At 36.0% G+C, this 17750-nt stretch overlaps 1 protein-coding gene across 2 annotated transcripts in view; it reads right to left on the bottom strand.

The window, feature by feature from the left end:
- Positions 1 to 1528: 1528 nt before the first annotated feature.
- Positions 1529 to 17750, bottom strand: part of SMARCA1 (SWI/SNF related, matrix associated, actin dependent regulator of chromatin, subfamily a, member 1) — a 71040-nt gene continuing 54818 nt past the window's right edge. For both annotated transcript variants that reach the window (XM_021685856.1, XM_021685863.1), the window contains 4 exons: positions 16735 to 16853; positions 16410 to 16622; positions 3367 to 3477; positions 1529 to 2263 (listed from right to left, as the gene is read on the bottom strand). In XM_021685856.1, the coding sequence (XP_021541531.1) occupies positions 2192 to 2263; positions 3367 to 3477; positions 16410 to 16622; positions 16735 to 16853 (515 nt within the window). In that variant the 3' untranslated portion in view covers positions 1529 to 2191. The remainder of the gene's footprint in view (positions 2264 to 3366; positions 3478 to 16409; positions 16623 to 16734; positions 16854 to 17750) is intronic.

Genomic DNA, 17750 nt, shown 5'->3' with positions numbered 1-17750 from the left:
TTTCCATGAAAGAAGTTTAAAGATCCTAATTGTACTGCTCCCACCGTGAATTTAATTGCTAAGAAAAGAAATGCTGAACTCATTGATCAGAGTCTAGGACCCTCACTGTTTTTCAGTACACAAAACTTGGGGGTTTCAGTAGAACCCTCTCAGGTATCATTTTCTCTAGCCCAGGTAACTATAGCGTTTAAATCTCATTGAGTAGAAAATTCCAAGATTTTATTTTGGGCTTAAGAGCTCTGGATTGAAGTTTGGAGCCAAAGTACCAGCTACTGAAGTGTTACTTTGCTCACCTTCACCTCTTTGTGGACCTTACAGAAAGGGTAGTTAAGTCAAGGACAGATTTGGGTATCTCTTGGTCCCTTGACCTAGTATCATCCTGACTTCATCACTTAATAGCACCTCAATTTCACCCCAACTTCCAACAGAGTACAAGACTCTAAGTCCTAAGAGTAGAAACAGTAAAAGGAATCCAATCAGGAGCATGGCAGTAAGAAATATGAAATCTAGACAATGAATGAAGACTTGGAAGAGTCCAGCAGACAGTGGATTGTCATTCTAGATTGATTCCTAGGTGTCAGAACCCCTATGAAAAGACTGAGGGTGTGAATTTCACGGATACCCAAGTTTTGCCGGTGACAGAATCAGATAGGAAATGCAAAGGATTTTGGTAGGGGGAGGGAGCAACCCTTTAGTGATCCAAACCTTGTTTTGATAACTAAAATCACTTTCCTGCATTCCCAACTTTGCTTATTTGCTATGTGTTTCACACTAGATTCCAATCCATTTTTCCCTGTTCCCTTATAACCTGACCTTGATTCTGATTGATCACATGCTAACCGTTCCATGTGTTCCACGGGTTCTTTCCTGAGCCAACAGGCCTGGCAGCAGAGGCAGTAATGTAAAACATTCCACTTGTTCCCCTACATTTGCCAGCCGTCTTTCACATACACAGGACCATGTGACTACGTTAGGACAATGAAATATAAATGGATGGGACATGTGTCACTTCTGGGCCTAGGTAACGAAGAACCTACATGAGATTCTTCAGCCTTTCTCCTACAGCAGCAGCTGAAAAAGCCACATGTTCCAGATGGTACAGCGACAGTAAAAAACAGTGGAGCCTCAGTCAGCCTGGAACCTTGAGTGACTGTGTGGAACAGGTCCCCTCCCATTCTCATATCCTTCTGACCTGCATGGAATCTATAGTGTGAGCAAGAAATGAACTCTTGGTGTATAAAAACCTCTGACACTTTGAGATTGTTTGTTATCTGAGCATAATTGTATTCCTACAGAAGCCAGACCCCCTTCTTCTACATGCATAGCACTTATTTTGTACTCTTAACTTAGTTGTTAATAAATCTACATGTTATACCCAGACTCCTCTCAACTGTCTCTACGGGACAGAAGATCACTCACAAGTCAGCAAGCAAAGCTTTAACTTGCAACCAAATACACAGTAGTGAGCAATGCAATTCAATAAACACAACTATTTTTCTACTGCACAAAACACAGGAAATAATTAAATTTCTTATAGACATTTCTTTATTATATTTTCCCACTTGAATATTTAGAGAATAATTTAAATGTAATGCATACTGACAGCAAGCACAGTATCAAATATTAGGGGGTTTTTTTTATATTTTTCTGTTCTCACCCTTTATTCCTTCAGGAAAAAAATATTTAGATGACCTCAAAAGAAACAATTATTATGCTAATCACAGTATGCAGTAACACATACAAGCCCATACTCAATAGAAAAGAAAGCAACAAAGAAGTGAAAAAGTCTTTCTCCTCAAATCATTTTAATTCATTTTTCCACAGCCATATAAATTTAAAGTATGAAACAACAATAATACAGCTATAGAATCTAGGTTCTCTTTCAAAGCAGCGGCATATAAAACATAGAAAAGCTAAAACCTCAGCACAAGCTTCAAAAGAACAAGGACTGAGAGGATTTTGATGAAGACATGAAATGCACAAAATACAGTACACAAAAATACTAGAATGCATAAAATATAAAGCTACACATTTCAGGTAGAAAGCATTGTAAAATATATAAAATATGCAAGAAATCAAAACCAAAGAGATTTTTCTTAGAGTACCATGAATACACTGGAACTGGCAATTAGCATTTGAAGATGGGAACAAGAAAATAGCAGTTTCCCATTTAAAACTTTATTTCTAGGCTTTAGGATTTCACCTTCTTGACATCCTTCTTTCCAGAGCTCTCAGTAGCTGACTCTGCTTTTCTTTTCTGTGACTAAAATGGAAACAGATTTAATGTTCTGCTCCAATATGCACATTTTTAAATGGCCCAACAATGTTAAATCTAGGATGTAAATGCATTAAAAAAAAATTTTAACATGAATATTCACTTAAATGTTATACTCACAGTTAACGTTCTATATAGCCCAACAAAATATATAACCCAATGTAAAATAACCTTCAAAGATTTTTTTTTTAAGAAAAGACATAAAATACCCATCAAAAATAGTCAGCAAATGTCTACTTACACATGGTACTATAAATGTACTCTCAAAGAACTACTTAAAGTTTTCTGGCAAAATGCTATTTATGAATGTATTATTTTTTAAAACTGTATGATAGATATTAAAATACCATATTTCATATATTCTATGATGCACATTTCTTTTTCACTTTAGCATCTCTGAAATCAGGATGCATCTTACAATTGATGACAAATTAGTTACTTGGCAGCAGTTTTACTTAATGATACATAAAATAATGCTGTGTCTTACAATAGGAAGCATCTTAGACTTGATGAAATATGGTAGTTTACTTAACCACACTCAAATAATATGATCTATTAAAGAATATTTTAAATTGTAGCTATACAAGGCAACCTGACTAGATTAAAATCAAGTCATCTTATTATTCAACAGTTAATTTATTACCAAGTAAACCAAGTAAAGCTTTGCTGTCTGCTCAAAGTTCTCATTTGTACTCATAGTTCCACAAAGATCAGAAAACTTATTTGATCAAATCAGAACTCCCAGTTTCAACCTCAGCCCCATCCCATCCCCCCCACCCCTCTCCTACTCCCCCACGACAACCAGAGTCTCAATTCAAAGGATTTTACTTGCATTATACTTCTGCTTAAAGTCATGAGGAATTTTTTTTAAATACTGAGCCCTGTTACTAGGGAGTTCCTAACCATATGTTCTACAGACAAATAGGGAATGCAGTTGTAGTGTATTCTTTTTCTGTCAAAAACAAATTAGCACTTCATAAAAACAGTTTTTATAATAGATATCATGTGGCATTAAACATAATATAGGCATTTTAATTATGTAAAAAAAAATGAGATCTACCTAAAAGTTAGGAAAATGCTGAAAATTTTACCATTGGAGTTTTAGTTGCCCGTTTCTTCTTTTCTGCTCTCTCTCTTTCCTCAATTTCCATATTTTCTTTCTCAATCAATGAAATTAGAGTATTACAGCGTCTCTGGAATTCCTAAACCAAATAATAAAAGACTTTTAATTTCTGCAACTGAGGCATAATCTTTAAAAAATAGTAATTATTTAATGGTATCATATCTGAAGTACAGAATTTCTGAAGTTGATGTACTTCAGAACAATATTCATACAGGATAGTAATAGATTCCACCAAAAAGATGGGGAGGGGGTAAATGTCATTCAACTGGTGAACGGGTAAACAAACGGTGGTCCATCCATACCATGAAATGCTATTCAGCAATAGAAAGGAAAGAACTATTGGTAAATACAACAACCTGGATGAACCTGAAGTGAATTATGCTGAGTGAAAACAGCCAATCTCAAAAGGTTATATACCATATTGTTCCATTTATAGAACATTCTTGAAATGACAAAAGTTTAGGAATAGAGCACTTATCAATGGTGTCCAGGAGCTAGCAAAGGGGGGAGAGTGCATGTGACTATAAAGAGCTTGCATAAGGGAGTCTTGTGGTGCTGATTACACAAATCTACATGTGATAAAACGGCACTGAACCACACACACACACACACACACACACACAAAGTGCACGTTTAACCAATGAAATCCAAATAAGCTGTATGGTTGTACTAATATGGATTTCCTGATTATAACCCTGTAATACAGTTATGCAAGGTGTTACCACCACTGGTTAAAACTTGGTGAAGGGTGAATGGAACCTTCCTTTACATTTCTTTTTAACTTCCTGTGAATCATTTCAAAGTAAAAAGGTAACAAAAATCATATAAACAAAAAAGGGAGGAAAGTCTTATTGCCAAAATAAGTTTTGGACGTAGTCAGGTTACAAATGTCACACAGATTTCTTTACTCCAGGGCTTCTCAGAGACTTAAGTTCCTGATGAGCACTGTCAAGCACTAGGTGGGAGATGTAGGATGCAAGCAGTTCCCAAAGCTATTCAACCAGCAGAAATCTCTTCTCACAGGATGTCTTGCAGGATTAGAGTTCTGAGGAGCGTATCTCAGGAAACGCTGCTGTATTTGTTAATGCAAAGCAAACAATAGCTGAAAAGACTTTGCCTTAACCTTGCCATTACCTATATTTCACTGCCAGCAAATCAATGCATCCAAACTATAAACGGTTTTTATGAATGTATGGTGAGTATTAAACATATGATTAATACAGGTACTCATACATATTAACCCTGTAATACTTAGCTGTATTTAAAGGAAATCATAGATAAATAACATTTTAAAGTATAATTCCTTTTCTATATAAGCAAAAATGTCTGATACATACAAAATAGCTAAACACACAAATGAAAATGCAGGTGTATTGGCAATTAAGAACCCCAACAAAAATATGGTCAAAATATAAGAACAGAAAACTCACAGAAAATTAAAACATCCAAATATTTTAAAATTTTTCACTGAAACTAATGATCAAAGAAATGCAAAGTAAAACGTCATCTTTATCAAATTGCCAGTGATATGTGCAGGCATGTGTATGTGGTGTACAGATCCAGTATTGGCAATAAGATGGGGATATGGGGGGGGGGCGTGACTGGGAGGCTCAGTCGGTTAAGTGCCTGCCTTCGGCTCACGTCATGATCCCAGGGTCCTGGGATCGAGTCCCACATCGGGCTCCTTGCTCAGCAGAGAGCCTGCTTCTCCCTCCGCCTGCCGCTCCCCCTGCTTGTGCTCTCTCTCTCTCATTCATGCACACACGTGCGCGCACGCACTCTCTCTCAAATAAATTTTTTAAAAAAGGAAAAGTTTAGGGCGCCTGGGTGGCTCAGTTGGTTAAGCAACTGCCTTCGGCTCAGGTCATGATCCTGGAGTCCCTGGATCGAGTCCCGCATCGGGCTCCCTGCTCGGCAGGGAGCCTGCTTCTGCCTCTGACCCTCCCCCCTCTCATGTGTTCTCTCTCTCTCATTCTGTCTCAAATAAAAAAAAAAAAATCTTAAAAAAGGAAAAGTTTAAAATCTACATTAAAAAAAAAAAAGATGGGATACGGGAACTCTAATTCACTGATGATGGGATGCCAACGTTACTGCCTGTTACAGACTGCATTGCATCCCCCCCCCCCCAAATTCATATGCTTCCCGCATATGGGAAGGTAATTAAGCGTAATGAGGTTGTAAGGGTGGGGCTCTAATCCGACAGGACTGGTGTTCTTGTAAGAGGAGGAGGAGACACCAAGAGGTACCTCTCTCTACACTCGTACAGAGAAAAGGCCATGTGAGAACACAGTGAGAAGGCACCATCTACAAGCCAGGGAGAAAGACCTCACCACAAAATGCTGCTGGCACTGTGAGCTTGGGCTTCCAGTCTCCACAACTGTGAAGAACTTCTGTTAAAGCCCCCCCCCCCCATTTGTGGTACTGAGAACTAAATTTCTGATCATGTGAAAGTGGAGGGGCACCTGGGTGCTCAGTCGGTTAAGCATGTGCCTTTGGCTCAGGCCTAGATCCCAGAGTCCCAGGATTGAGTCCTGCCCGTGTTGCGCTCCCTGCTCAGCTTCTCCCTCTCTCTCTCTGCTCCTCCCCACACTCGTGCTCTCTCTTGCTCTCTCACTCACTCTCTCTCTTAAATAAAATCTTTTTTAAAAAAGAAAACAGAATACACAGACACATCTTACTGTATACATGTATACAGAAAAACAGCTGAAAGAATAGTAACTACAGCAGTATGAGTGGTCAGCAGCAGCTAACTCTGAAAGGAGGACCAATGCTAACTTTTATTTTCATTTTCATGCTAGACTGTTTTCCAAATTTTCTGCAATGAACATTTAGGTCCTGGGCAACCTGTAACGCTTTTAAGAAATGGCAAATGGTTTTAACTTTCCAAATACAAGCCAGAAAAATGACATACAACATAGGAAATGATACATACAGAAAGATTATCAACTATCCAAGCATTTTCTATTCCTAAAAATTCAAGCCCAAAAGGAAAACCAAAGATAGTCTCTACCCAGAAAAACAAATCCTCCTTAATGTTTTAAAAATACTACTATTTATTAGAAATAACCTTACAAAGCACTGGCACATTCAGATTTCTCCTGCATCCCCAATTACCCAAGGTTAAATAATTTAGGAAAAAGAACATCTTTACTTACCAAAACAATAGTGGTATCTTTAATATGCAGACCAAATACTCTTCATAGCTTCACCCAATAACACACATACAAATTAAACAGCATGTTATTCAATTTATCTATTATAAAAAGGACTAAGTTGACCCTGATGAGATTTGATTGTTGGTTTCTAGGGAGACTATTAGATAGAGTCTTTATGTGAGGCTGATTCTTGACTCATTAAGCTGTACCCTCTGGCTGTTGTTATTCTCAATAAGTACTAGTTGCCAGTGACTGCAGATATCTTTAGATACATGTTCATGGTTCATATGGGTGATTCAGGGGGAAAAAACTAATCCTTTTGAGACTGTCTCATATGTAGGGAAGTAGAACATCTCCAAATGATTATAAATAGACTGTATAGTAAGTTCTTACCTTCATTCCTTTTAACATGCCACTAACTACTCCAGACACAGAAAAATACCCTCTCAAGAGAAAGGCACCAAGGAATGGAAGAGTGTGGATGTTACCTTCTTAGCATAGGTAATGTCACTTTCTCTACAGATACCAACCCCATTTTTTATTCACATGCTTAAGCACTGCCTAACTAAACAGATGGTATCATAAACAGAACACTAGCTAAAAACAGAAATTACAAAGCAAAAGGCCAGATTATCAATAAAATGGTGAATCACTTTTTGATTAACTATGAAAAATTTCGTAATATCAAAAGTACCTTCATCTTACATGATTTCTCCTTTCACATCCATATTCTCCTAAATTCTTGTACGTCTTTATATTCTTATTTTCCTGGGGTTACAGGGAATGTGTCTTGTGGTCTCTAACTGTGTCCACAATTCTGTGGTCTAATTATCTTTTACCATTTCCCAATGCTGGATTTAGGAATGAAGTTGGAGTGAGAAAAACAGCACACAAGAGGAAGAGAGAGGATGCAAAAACAATAAAATACCGAAGACAATAAGAAAATGACAAACGGAGGGGTGCCTGGTGGCTCAGTCAGTTGAGCGTCTGACTCTTGGTTTCGGCTCATGATCTCAGGGTCATAAGTTCAAGCCCTGCATCGGGCTCCAAGCTCAGCATGGAGTCTCCTTGAGATTCTCTACCTCTCCCTCTGCCCTTCCTTCCCCCATGCTCTCTCTCCCTCTCATTCTCTCTAAAATAAATCAATAAATTTTCAAAAAAATAAAAGAAAATTACAAAAAACTGGTGTTAGTATCTGTGGCAAAAAAAAAAAAAAGTATTGTGTTTATACATGTGTGGGAGATACTGGATTTTTAAAAAGTTAAACAAATTTCTTCAGGGCAGGACTTCTCAGAGCTTTTAGTACACTAATGTAGATGGGAAATGTCAAGGGCAAGACAGTATCAGCATTGCCCAAATCTATTTGAACACAGGACCTATGTTCTGCATATCATAGATTTTCATATCCTAGAACAACTTTTGGTCGAAACCAACTTGGGAGATGCTATGCAGGGTAAGAGTGATAAAGCTAAGTTTGAATCAAAGGACAAAGGACCTAGACACTAACAGTGAAGAACTTAGGAATTTTACTTAATTTAGCTGACAAAAGGATCTTATTAATGGATTTTTGAGCAGAAATGGTGTAATCAAATGTGTATTTTGTACTCAGAAATCTTCCCTTGATACAGACTTTCAGTGGTGTGAGTTCATAAAATCACAGACTCTCAAGATTAGAAAGGATCTTTAAAAATCATTCAAGTTGATGCTGAATCCATTCTACTAGGTCTTTGCTAGTTAGTTGTCTGGCCTGTCTGAATTCTTCCACCAATGGGACTACCAATAGACTACCTCCCAAGGTTGTGTATTCTACATTTGGACAAGTTAAAAATGTTCCCTAATGCAGTGCTGCCTTATATTTCCCACAATGTGTTCTAGGTCTAATTCTTGTAGACATAGAGAACAAGCTGATTCCCTCTTCTGTATGACAATCCTTCAAATACTCCAAGGCAGCTCTCACGCCTCCACCACAATCACCACCAGACCTCCCAAACACCTCCCTTTTAGGCTAAAGAGCTCTCCCTTTATCCATCCTTCATTTCACACTTTTCTTAAAGGACTGTATAGCACTTATATCTACCATTGGTTATATAATTTCTTTCTTTCCTTTCTACCTTTCTTACAGTCTTTTAACCAGAGAGCACATCTTTTCTGTGAAGAGCCAGACAGTACGTGTTTTTGGCTTTGCAGACCGCAGAGTCTCTGTCACAACTACTCAGCTCTGTGGTTGTAGCAAGACAGCAACTGTAGACAATACATAAATGAATGTGTTTATGGGCTGTGTTCCCATAAAACCTTACTTACAGATAATAAAATTTGAATTCTGTATCATTTTCACATATCACAAAATAGCTTTTTAATTTTCTTCCAACCATCTGAAAATGTAAAAATAATTCTTGGCTTATAAGTCATAGAAAAAACAGGTCGGGGTGGGGGGCTATGGTTTGGCAATCCCCGTTTTAAACTATAGTCTTTAGATTTACTTTAAACAAATTATGCTGACTCGGTTTTCCATACCTTTCTAATGGTTTGTGATTCTATTCAATGCAAAGTCACCCAAGTTTCAACTTTTGAATACTAGGATACATATCTCTACCTTTATTTAATAAATGATGAAATGTTTGCAATGAGCAGCACTGCCCCTTACTGTGCGATGAATATCAATCATGCCAGGCACCAAGTTCAAATATCCTTTGCCCCAATACTCAGCTTCAAAGCATCAATTCAAAAGGCACAGAAAGCATCAGTAGACTTGAAGTGACTTATTCAAAGAGATTAAAGAGGCTCCACATTACATTTCCTATGTACTAAAATCCTAGACACTAAGCCTACGTAAGTCTGAATGACAGAAGGTCTGTGCCTGTTACAGTTCAAAGTCAAAAGCAGGTGAATGAACAAGAGCAAAAAAAACAAATAAATAAATTGCACTGCACATTTGCGCCTCTAAATCTGTAGGTAGTTCTATATAGTCAGAATTTTCTTCTATAGTTCTTAGTAAAACAAAATGGGTGTTTTTCTCCTTTGCTCTTTTATTAACTCCCTATACTTTACTTCCAGAATCAATACCTTCAACTGCACATTCTGTGGTATATTTTCCAAGTTCTTTGTCACTTTTGAACCTCTATCATACTTTAAAAAAGCAACAGCATTCTATATTAGAATCTCAGGGCCCAAGCATACCGGCAGTTAAATGGGAGATAATACTCCAATAAATATATCCTGTATTTCTCAAATAAGTATCAAACATTATGATACTTTTAGTTAACTGCTGCCATTTACACACATCATTATTTACAAAATGTTATTGTCCTCTCTTCGCAAGATAACACCTAAGTAAAAATACATAAAATGGACTCCTGTTAGTGCATTTATCATATTTCAGATTGTTAGAATGGTTCAGTCTTAAATCCAATACTATAGTTGCTAATAAAACACATGATATTTCTAACAGGCTATTCAAACTTATGAAAAAATAAAAGCTTCAGGGATGACAGCCAAATAAAGTCTATCATTAGAAAAAAGTAGGTGAAAAGAAAAGAAACACTTGCTGCTAGATTTCTTTACTTTCTACCCAAATCTGATACAACCGTAGGAGTTTATGGGATAGAAGCCAACTGAAGTACAAAAGTTCCATGCTCATTTATTCACTGAATACCTACTTTGTGCAAGGTGCTATGCTGGTCCTTTTAGATATAACTAATTGCACTTGAATGTTAAGAGAACAGCAGTTTAAAAAAAATAAAAAAGACTCTGGGGCAGATGGTGATACATTTAGCCAAGGGGTAAGGAAAAAAAATGGAGGAACAGAGGAAAGAGATATAAATTTGGGAATTATCAGCCTATGTGGTAACTGAGATAGACATTTGCCCACTTCCACAGAACAGTATTTCTAAAATGTAAATCTGATCACTGTCACTGCCCTATTAAAGTCTTTCAATGACTCCCCCCATTTCCTATAGACTAATGACAGAAGACTCTGTACGGCAGACAAGGCCCTTCATAATTTGGCAGCCAGCTATTTACTCATCTTCCAATACTTCCCTACTCACACCCTACCATACTAACCTACTCGCAATTTCTGAATATGCTGTGCTTGTTTATACCCTTGCATATGCTGTTTCCACAACCCAGAATGTAATCCCATGGCCAACTCCTAGTTTTTTAAGACTTAGATCCAAGAAGGACCTCTTCTGGGAAGCCGTTCCTCTAACCTAACCCTCAAGGCAAAATTAAGCACTACCTCTCCTATACGTGCCTCTGTATAGAACCTTTTTTAAAATTAAGGCAGAAAAGGAACATTTTAGTCTTTTAGATACATGAGGAACTATACCCCTATGAGCATAAATATATTTTGTTTTTAATATTTTAATAATACTATAGTCAAGAAGAACCCATCAATATATTTTACAGTTTACCAATTTTACCAAGTGTATTAATTCCTATTTTCACATTTCATTGTAATGCTCTAAGATATCAATATTAGCTATTACCACACAATTAAGTACTATTATATAAAATAAAAAGTCACAAGCAGCACTCTGCATGAAATTTCCTAGACTATACTGCATAAGCAACAAAAGTGTCATTGCAACTACAGAATAAGTTGGAAGTTTTTGAATTTGACTTTCATTTTTCTAAATTATCTATTAAAAAAATCCTATTTGGACAGATAATTTATAAAATATCCTGTACCAAACTAATAACCTAATTAACATTTACTATCACTGATAAATCTATAAAAAGGAAGCAAGCTAATAAAAAGCTATAGCATTATTTTCTAAAAAGTATTTTTTTCTCCAATTCTAATCAGGAATGTCATTGTCTTAATTTTAAATAAGGAACATTTTCATTAATAATAAAGTTGTGATTTGAAAACAAACAGTAATAACGTGGAATTTTTATTACATTGTATACAACAGTATGCAATTCTTTGTGAGATGCTATCAGAAAAATTCATTTAACTACCTAAGGCAGGGTAATTGTAAACAACTCATTACTAATACTTTGATTCAACTCCAAGCTGCATGGCTACAGGCAATGCACACACAGCTTCTTGAGGTGGCTGAGAGAGGAAAGAAAAAACCTCCTCAGAGAGGCTAAAAGGCAAGAATGCTTTTTGACTAAAATTAAGACTTAAAGCAACCCTGCAAAGGATGCTATAAATGGTTCTATCAAGAAATGTTCTTTATCTCAGAAAGTTAAATTCTGCCTTTTTTCCTATAAGTCCTTAAAAGGACCTAAGCAGGTCTAAAGAATTACTGATTAAACTTTGGGTATTTTCCACATGTCCTTTCCAGTAAACTTGAATAATGTGCTACATCTTTTGAATCTTGATTCTTCTCAAATCTCCCAGTCACGTTAAGTCTGTCACTAAATGAATGGAGATAATACCCTGATATTCATTCCCTAAAAGGAATGGCAAAAAAATTAGTGAGCTAATATTAGTAAACAGATTGGCAAGTATTACATAAAGGATACTATATAGGGCGCCTGGGTGGCTCAGTTGGTTGAGCGACTGCCTTCGGCTCAGGTCATGATCCTGGAGTCCCGGGATCGAGTCCCGCATCGGGCTCCCTGCTCAGTGGGGAGTCTGCTTCTCCCTCTGACCCTCCCCCCTCTCATGTGCTCTCTCTCATTCTCTCTCTCTCTCAAATAAATAAATAAAATCTTTAAAAAAAAAAAAAAAAGGATACTATATAAACACATAGTATTATCATTTCCTCTTACAGTCACTTGGTAAAGGTCCTTTTAATTCTGATCATCTTTGAATGTCCTAAGACTAAGACCCCATTATAAGATGTTTTCCTTTTTTTTTTAAAGATTTTATTTATTTATTTGAGAGAGAGAGAATGAGAGAGAGCACAGGAGAGGGGTTCGGGTCAGAGGGAGAAGCAGACTCCCTGCCGAGCAGGGAGCCCAATGCAGGACTCAATCCCAGGACTCCAGGATCATGACCTGAGCGGAAGGCAGTCACTTAACCAACTGAGCCACCCAGGCACCCTATAAGATGTTTTTCTTAGCAGGAAAATGGTAAGGCGATTCACATGCTCTGAGCTTAAAAGTCTAAATTGATCATATCCTTCCTACTTGTTTATGTAGTTCAATAGCGACTGATTACTTACTTAAAGACCACACACGTTCTCAGAGAAAAAAATCACAATCTTTTTAGCACATAGAAATAGAACTAAAACTCATTTTCTCTTTTGTATAGCCAGCATTTTTAAATGGAGAAGAGACTCAAAGAAATCTTCATACTTTAGCTGAAGGCTTTCAAAGTCAGGCATATTTAGAAGTGGAGGTTCATGCCTTTAAGCACTTTAAGAATGTTACAAGTCAGAAGCCAGGAATTCAGTACTTTGAGATGTCTGAGTAAAATGTAACTACCAAGGTGTTCACTTTCTTACTGAGTATTTCACACTATTTATTGGTGTTTCTGGGAAAGAAGAATCACCTTTAAGCAAAACTATGTTTTTTAAAGATAGCTTCTTTAGTAAGCTAAGTTTAAAGTTTACTCATTAATAAGATTTCAATTTGAACACAGTGACACACATAATGAATCAAATTACATCCTTCATAGTTCTAAGATAGGATTTTTCAATGAAACAAATTAATTTTGAAAAACACAACTGCCTTTTTCAAGAGGAAGTTCCTCTTCCTAGACTGTGCATGTGATTCACTATACAAGAACAATTATTTAAAATAAAAGGGCAAAGAGATCACCTAGAATTATTAATAATCCATTCCTTTAATTCCCTAATGATTGATAATGCCATGAAATATTTCAAAAAGACAGTCTAACTATATGCATGTTCTAAAATATATTACCTATACTTTAAATCCAGAAACATAAGCAAAAATTATCCACTAACTAGGAGGGAAATAAAAAAATATGATAGAAAAGTTAAATAAAAAACTTTGGATTAAAATATTTAAATATGAAATAAACTATTATATGTTCTTAAAGATTCTTTAGAAATCATAAATTCCACCTCCCAGAAGGACAGAGGTATCTTCGTTATTAACAGACAAAATAAAGGTTTCACTTCGCAATCACGTAATTAATTAGTTAATATCTGCTCTTTGGAAAATATACATTGGAGACTTAAATATCTTGGTAAAGAAAGAAGTAAATGCTTTGTAGAAAGAAGATGGAGGAAAATAAGAATCTTTACAAGGGAGTTCAGAGACATCTAGTGGTTGATAATAATATACTGGGGTTTTTTTCTTAGAAAATAAAATAAGGTTATGTAGTTCTATAGCCATGTTTTTATTACAAATAATGTAAGGTTTTTCTTGTACTTTTGAATCTGTTTCATCCTCTGCTTTAATTTAATGATTCTAGAAACTGAAAACAGCATTAAACTCTCAACCTTTTAAAAAATTAGTAAGGTATCACTGAAATAATACTCAAAATTCAGCAAATGTTCTATCACATAAAAGGACATTTATGATCTAAAACATGATTCACTGACCAATACAGGTAGGCATTTGTCTTTTACAAGTTGTTGATGCTGCTCTACATTAGATCATTACACACATAAAACTCCAAATGGCTAAAATTTTTAAATTCATGGCTTTTGAAAGTTCTCTGCTAAACATGGTCATAGATGCACTGAGCTAGAAGACACCTTAAAAGGCCAACTAGCTCACTGCCAAAGTCTTCAGACACTCAAAATAGAATCTCATTTTCAAAGCTAATAGAAAAGCTATTTACATTGTTCTTCAATAATCTATTTCAATGATCCAAAGAACCCTGTCAAACAACTCTTTTCTACCTCAAACCTCAGCCTTTCATGCTACAGATTCTTATTTTTTATTTTTAATTCAACTCTTCCTACTATATCTTATTAACATATATACCTCTTCATATTCTTTTGTGTAAGCATAGCACTTTAAATTTATCCCTATTAACTGTCATGTTGTGAGATTCAGCCTGTCCATCATTCCAATTTCTCCAGTTCCTTTTGAATCCTGGCTTGATCCAAAGTATTTGCTAGCTCTCCAGCATTATGTATTCCATCAACTTGACAGGCACATTCTAATAGTCCATGAACACTCTAAATTTATGTTAAAGTTTTAATACGTATTTGATCTTATAAAGCATCTGCCAAAATTAGTGTCTTCCATATAGCAACTCAGATTTTTCTTTTCTTTTTATTCAGCTTGAACTGAAAATATAAAATCAATCAAACAAAATATTAAGCAGTTACACACCCCTATTCACACTTTAGGCCAAGAAAACATTTATGATAGATAGCAACTCCTTAAAAATGTCCATTGTTGGGGGCACCTGGGTGGCTCAGTTAAGCGTCCGACTCTTGATTTCAGCTCAGGTCCTGATCTCAGGGTTGTGGGATCCAGCCCCATGTCAGGTGCTGCGCTGGATGTGGAGCCTGCTTAAGATTCTCTCTCGCCCTCTCCCTCTGCCTCATTCTCGCCCCACCTCTCTCTCTCCCTCTCTAAAAAAATGTCCATTGTTTGAATTGTTAGTTTCTGGTGCTTTTAATTTTTAGGCTATATAAGTCTATTTTTGTCTTAATTACCTCAGCTGAGAAAAGACTGACAATGCTAACATTAAAAATGTGTTGCATTTTAAAAAGTGTTCAATATCAATTTGAACACTGTCAAGCAGCAGTAGAATTTAACAGGAACACAATTCACATTAGAAAGTAATGAAGTAAATTGCATGAAGCTAAAATATCTCTTCTACTGGGGTGCCTGAGTGGCTCAGTCGTTGGGCGTCTGCCTTCGGCTCAGGTCATGATCCCAGGGTCCTGGATCGAGCCCCACGTCGGGCTCCCTGCTCAGCGGGAAGCCTGTTTCTCCCTCTCCCACTCCCCCTGCTTGTGTTCCCTCTCTCACTGTGTCTCTCTCTGTCAAATAAATAAATAAAAAATATTTTAAAAATAAAATAAAATAAAATATCTCTTCTACTTAATTATATTCTGTCGCATCATATTCTTTTAAAGATTCAACTTAGGCAACAATTCCTTCTCATTAAAAATAAATCCTTAAGTTATTCATGCAGTCTCAAGTATCACCTGCCCAATTACAAAGGGGGAAAGGTAACTTTAAAGTGGACAACTCTGGTGGTCATCAGATTAACCAAGTGATCAAACTTGGCATTACCAAGAGTGGGACAACCTATGTCAACGTGCCTCCTGATGTGATGTGATAGGAAGTACACATCACTTATGTCACATTCTTGCCCCAAATGCTTAACCTAAATCTAACAATGAGCAAATGAGATAAATGTGAGACATTCTACAAAACAATAAGCCCAAGCACCTTAAAAAAAGCCACTGTCATAAAAAACAGAAAGAAAAAAAGTTGTAGATTCAAAGAGAAAGTTGTTGATTCTAAAGAGAATCAACAATCAAATGCAATATGTGCACTTTGCCTGGATCATCCCAGCACTTTGGGAACAACTGGACAATTTTGTACATGGACTGTATACTACATGACATTACTGAATCAATGTTAACATTTTCAGGGAGGATAAAGGTATTGTCGTTATGTAAGAAAAGGTCCTTATTTTTAGGAGATAAATGCTTAAGTATTTAGAGATGAACACTCATGATGTCTGCAACTTACTTTCAATTGGCTCAGAAATCTCGATATGTAGATTTATGAATATCAGATACAGGTATGTGTTTCTGAATATAGATATGTTCCTGTATTTCTGAATGCAAAATATAGATACTATATGCATATATAGATTCTACGTATGCATGTACAAGTACTTATCTGGGCCGAGGGCAAAATGTTAACAATTAAAGAATCTAAATAAAGAATACATGATATTTAAAATTTTTCAAGATAAAAAGTTGAGGGAAATAAGTAAGTAAAGAATACATACCATGGCAGTTCTAGACTTGATAAACCAGTCAAATCTAAACTGAGGAGCATTCCGCACACACTGTCTTAATTCTTCATATACGTTTTCTCTATCAAAGCCCATTTTGTGTAACATACAAATCAAGAATCTGTCTTCTTCTTCAGTATAGTTCTTTCCTTTGCTGGTTCCATACTGAATACGCAATTGATGAAATGGAGCCTTGTATCTTGCAATCTGTAAATTAAAACAAAATAAACATTGTAACTAAATGTGCAATAAGTCAAAGCTAATCACCATGTCAATTAAAACAATCTAATAATAATTTGAAAATTATGAAATATAGTACCTTGGCATCCAGGGCTTTCTTGATACTGATCCTTCGTTGAATTCTTGCTTCTCCACGTTCAATCTGAGCCATAATTTTCTCAATGTCCTGTAATTCATTGCAACGTTCCCAAAATACAGCTGAAAAACAGAATTATTACTTTTCAATAAATGTACTACTATCTTAAGCAAATGAATCTGAGGAGCTATAGAATAAAGAATTAAGATTCTTTAAGATAATAATAAAGAATAAAAAAAAGATAATAATAAAGAATAAAGAATTAACAGGACATGATGCAGTGAGCTTTATACTGTTTAAGACTAAGATTCAGATTCATAAATATATATATATATTCAATTATTAAATACCTCTTTTTATTTAAAAGTAAGACCTCAACAAGAAGGTTTTAGGTTAGTGAATTCCTTTTCATGAAATATTACGGAATTTTTTTTTAAGATTTTATTTATTTGACAGAGACAGAGACAGCGAGAGCAGGAACACAAGCAGGGGGAGTGGGAGAGGGAGAAGCAGGCTTCCCGCGGAGCAGGGAGCCTGATGTGGGACTCGATCCCAGGACTCTGGGATCATGACCTGAGCCAAAGGCAGATGCTTAACGACTGAGCCAGCCAGGCACCCTGGAATTTTTAATCATCAATCCCAAATGACTAGAATTTCAAAAGATACTACAGACACTAATTTAAGCTATGCTTTCATTCAAATTTGACATAGAAGGGACCAAACACATAAAGTTAAACAGAAGAGAGGGTGGTCATATAAACTTAGAGAACATAGCTTCCCAGCATGCAAAAACAAAAACGAAACCCATTATCAACAGGTCATTCAAACTTCCTATGAAGCAGCAATTTCTACCAAAACTCTTCACTTTCGGAACCACTCACTAAACTTAGGTATTTCCAGTGACCTGTATCTTGTTTCTAAACTTACTTGAAACAGCCTTTTCTCTTAAAAGCAAAAAACAAAAAAACCAACAAAGTCACCCAAATTTTATATGTAATCTAAATAATTTGGCTGTATTA

The sequence above is a fragment of the Neomonachus schauinslandi genome, chromosome X (assembly GCF_002201575.2).
Source record: "Neomonachus schauinslandi chromosome X, ASM220157v2, whole genome shotgun sequence".
Classification (NCBI taxonomy): Eukaryota; Metazoa; Chordata; class Mammalia; order Carnivora; family Phocidae; genus Neomonachus; species Neomonachus schauinslandi.
This window is presented reverse-complemented; position numbering and strand designations above follow the sequence as displayed.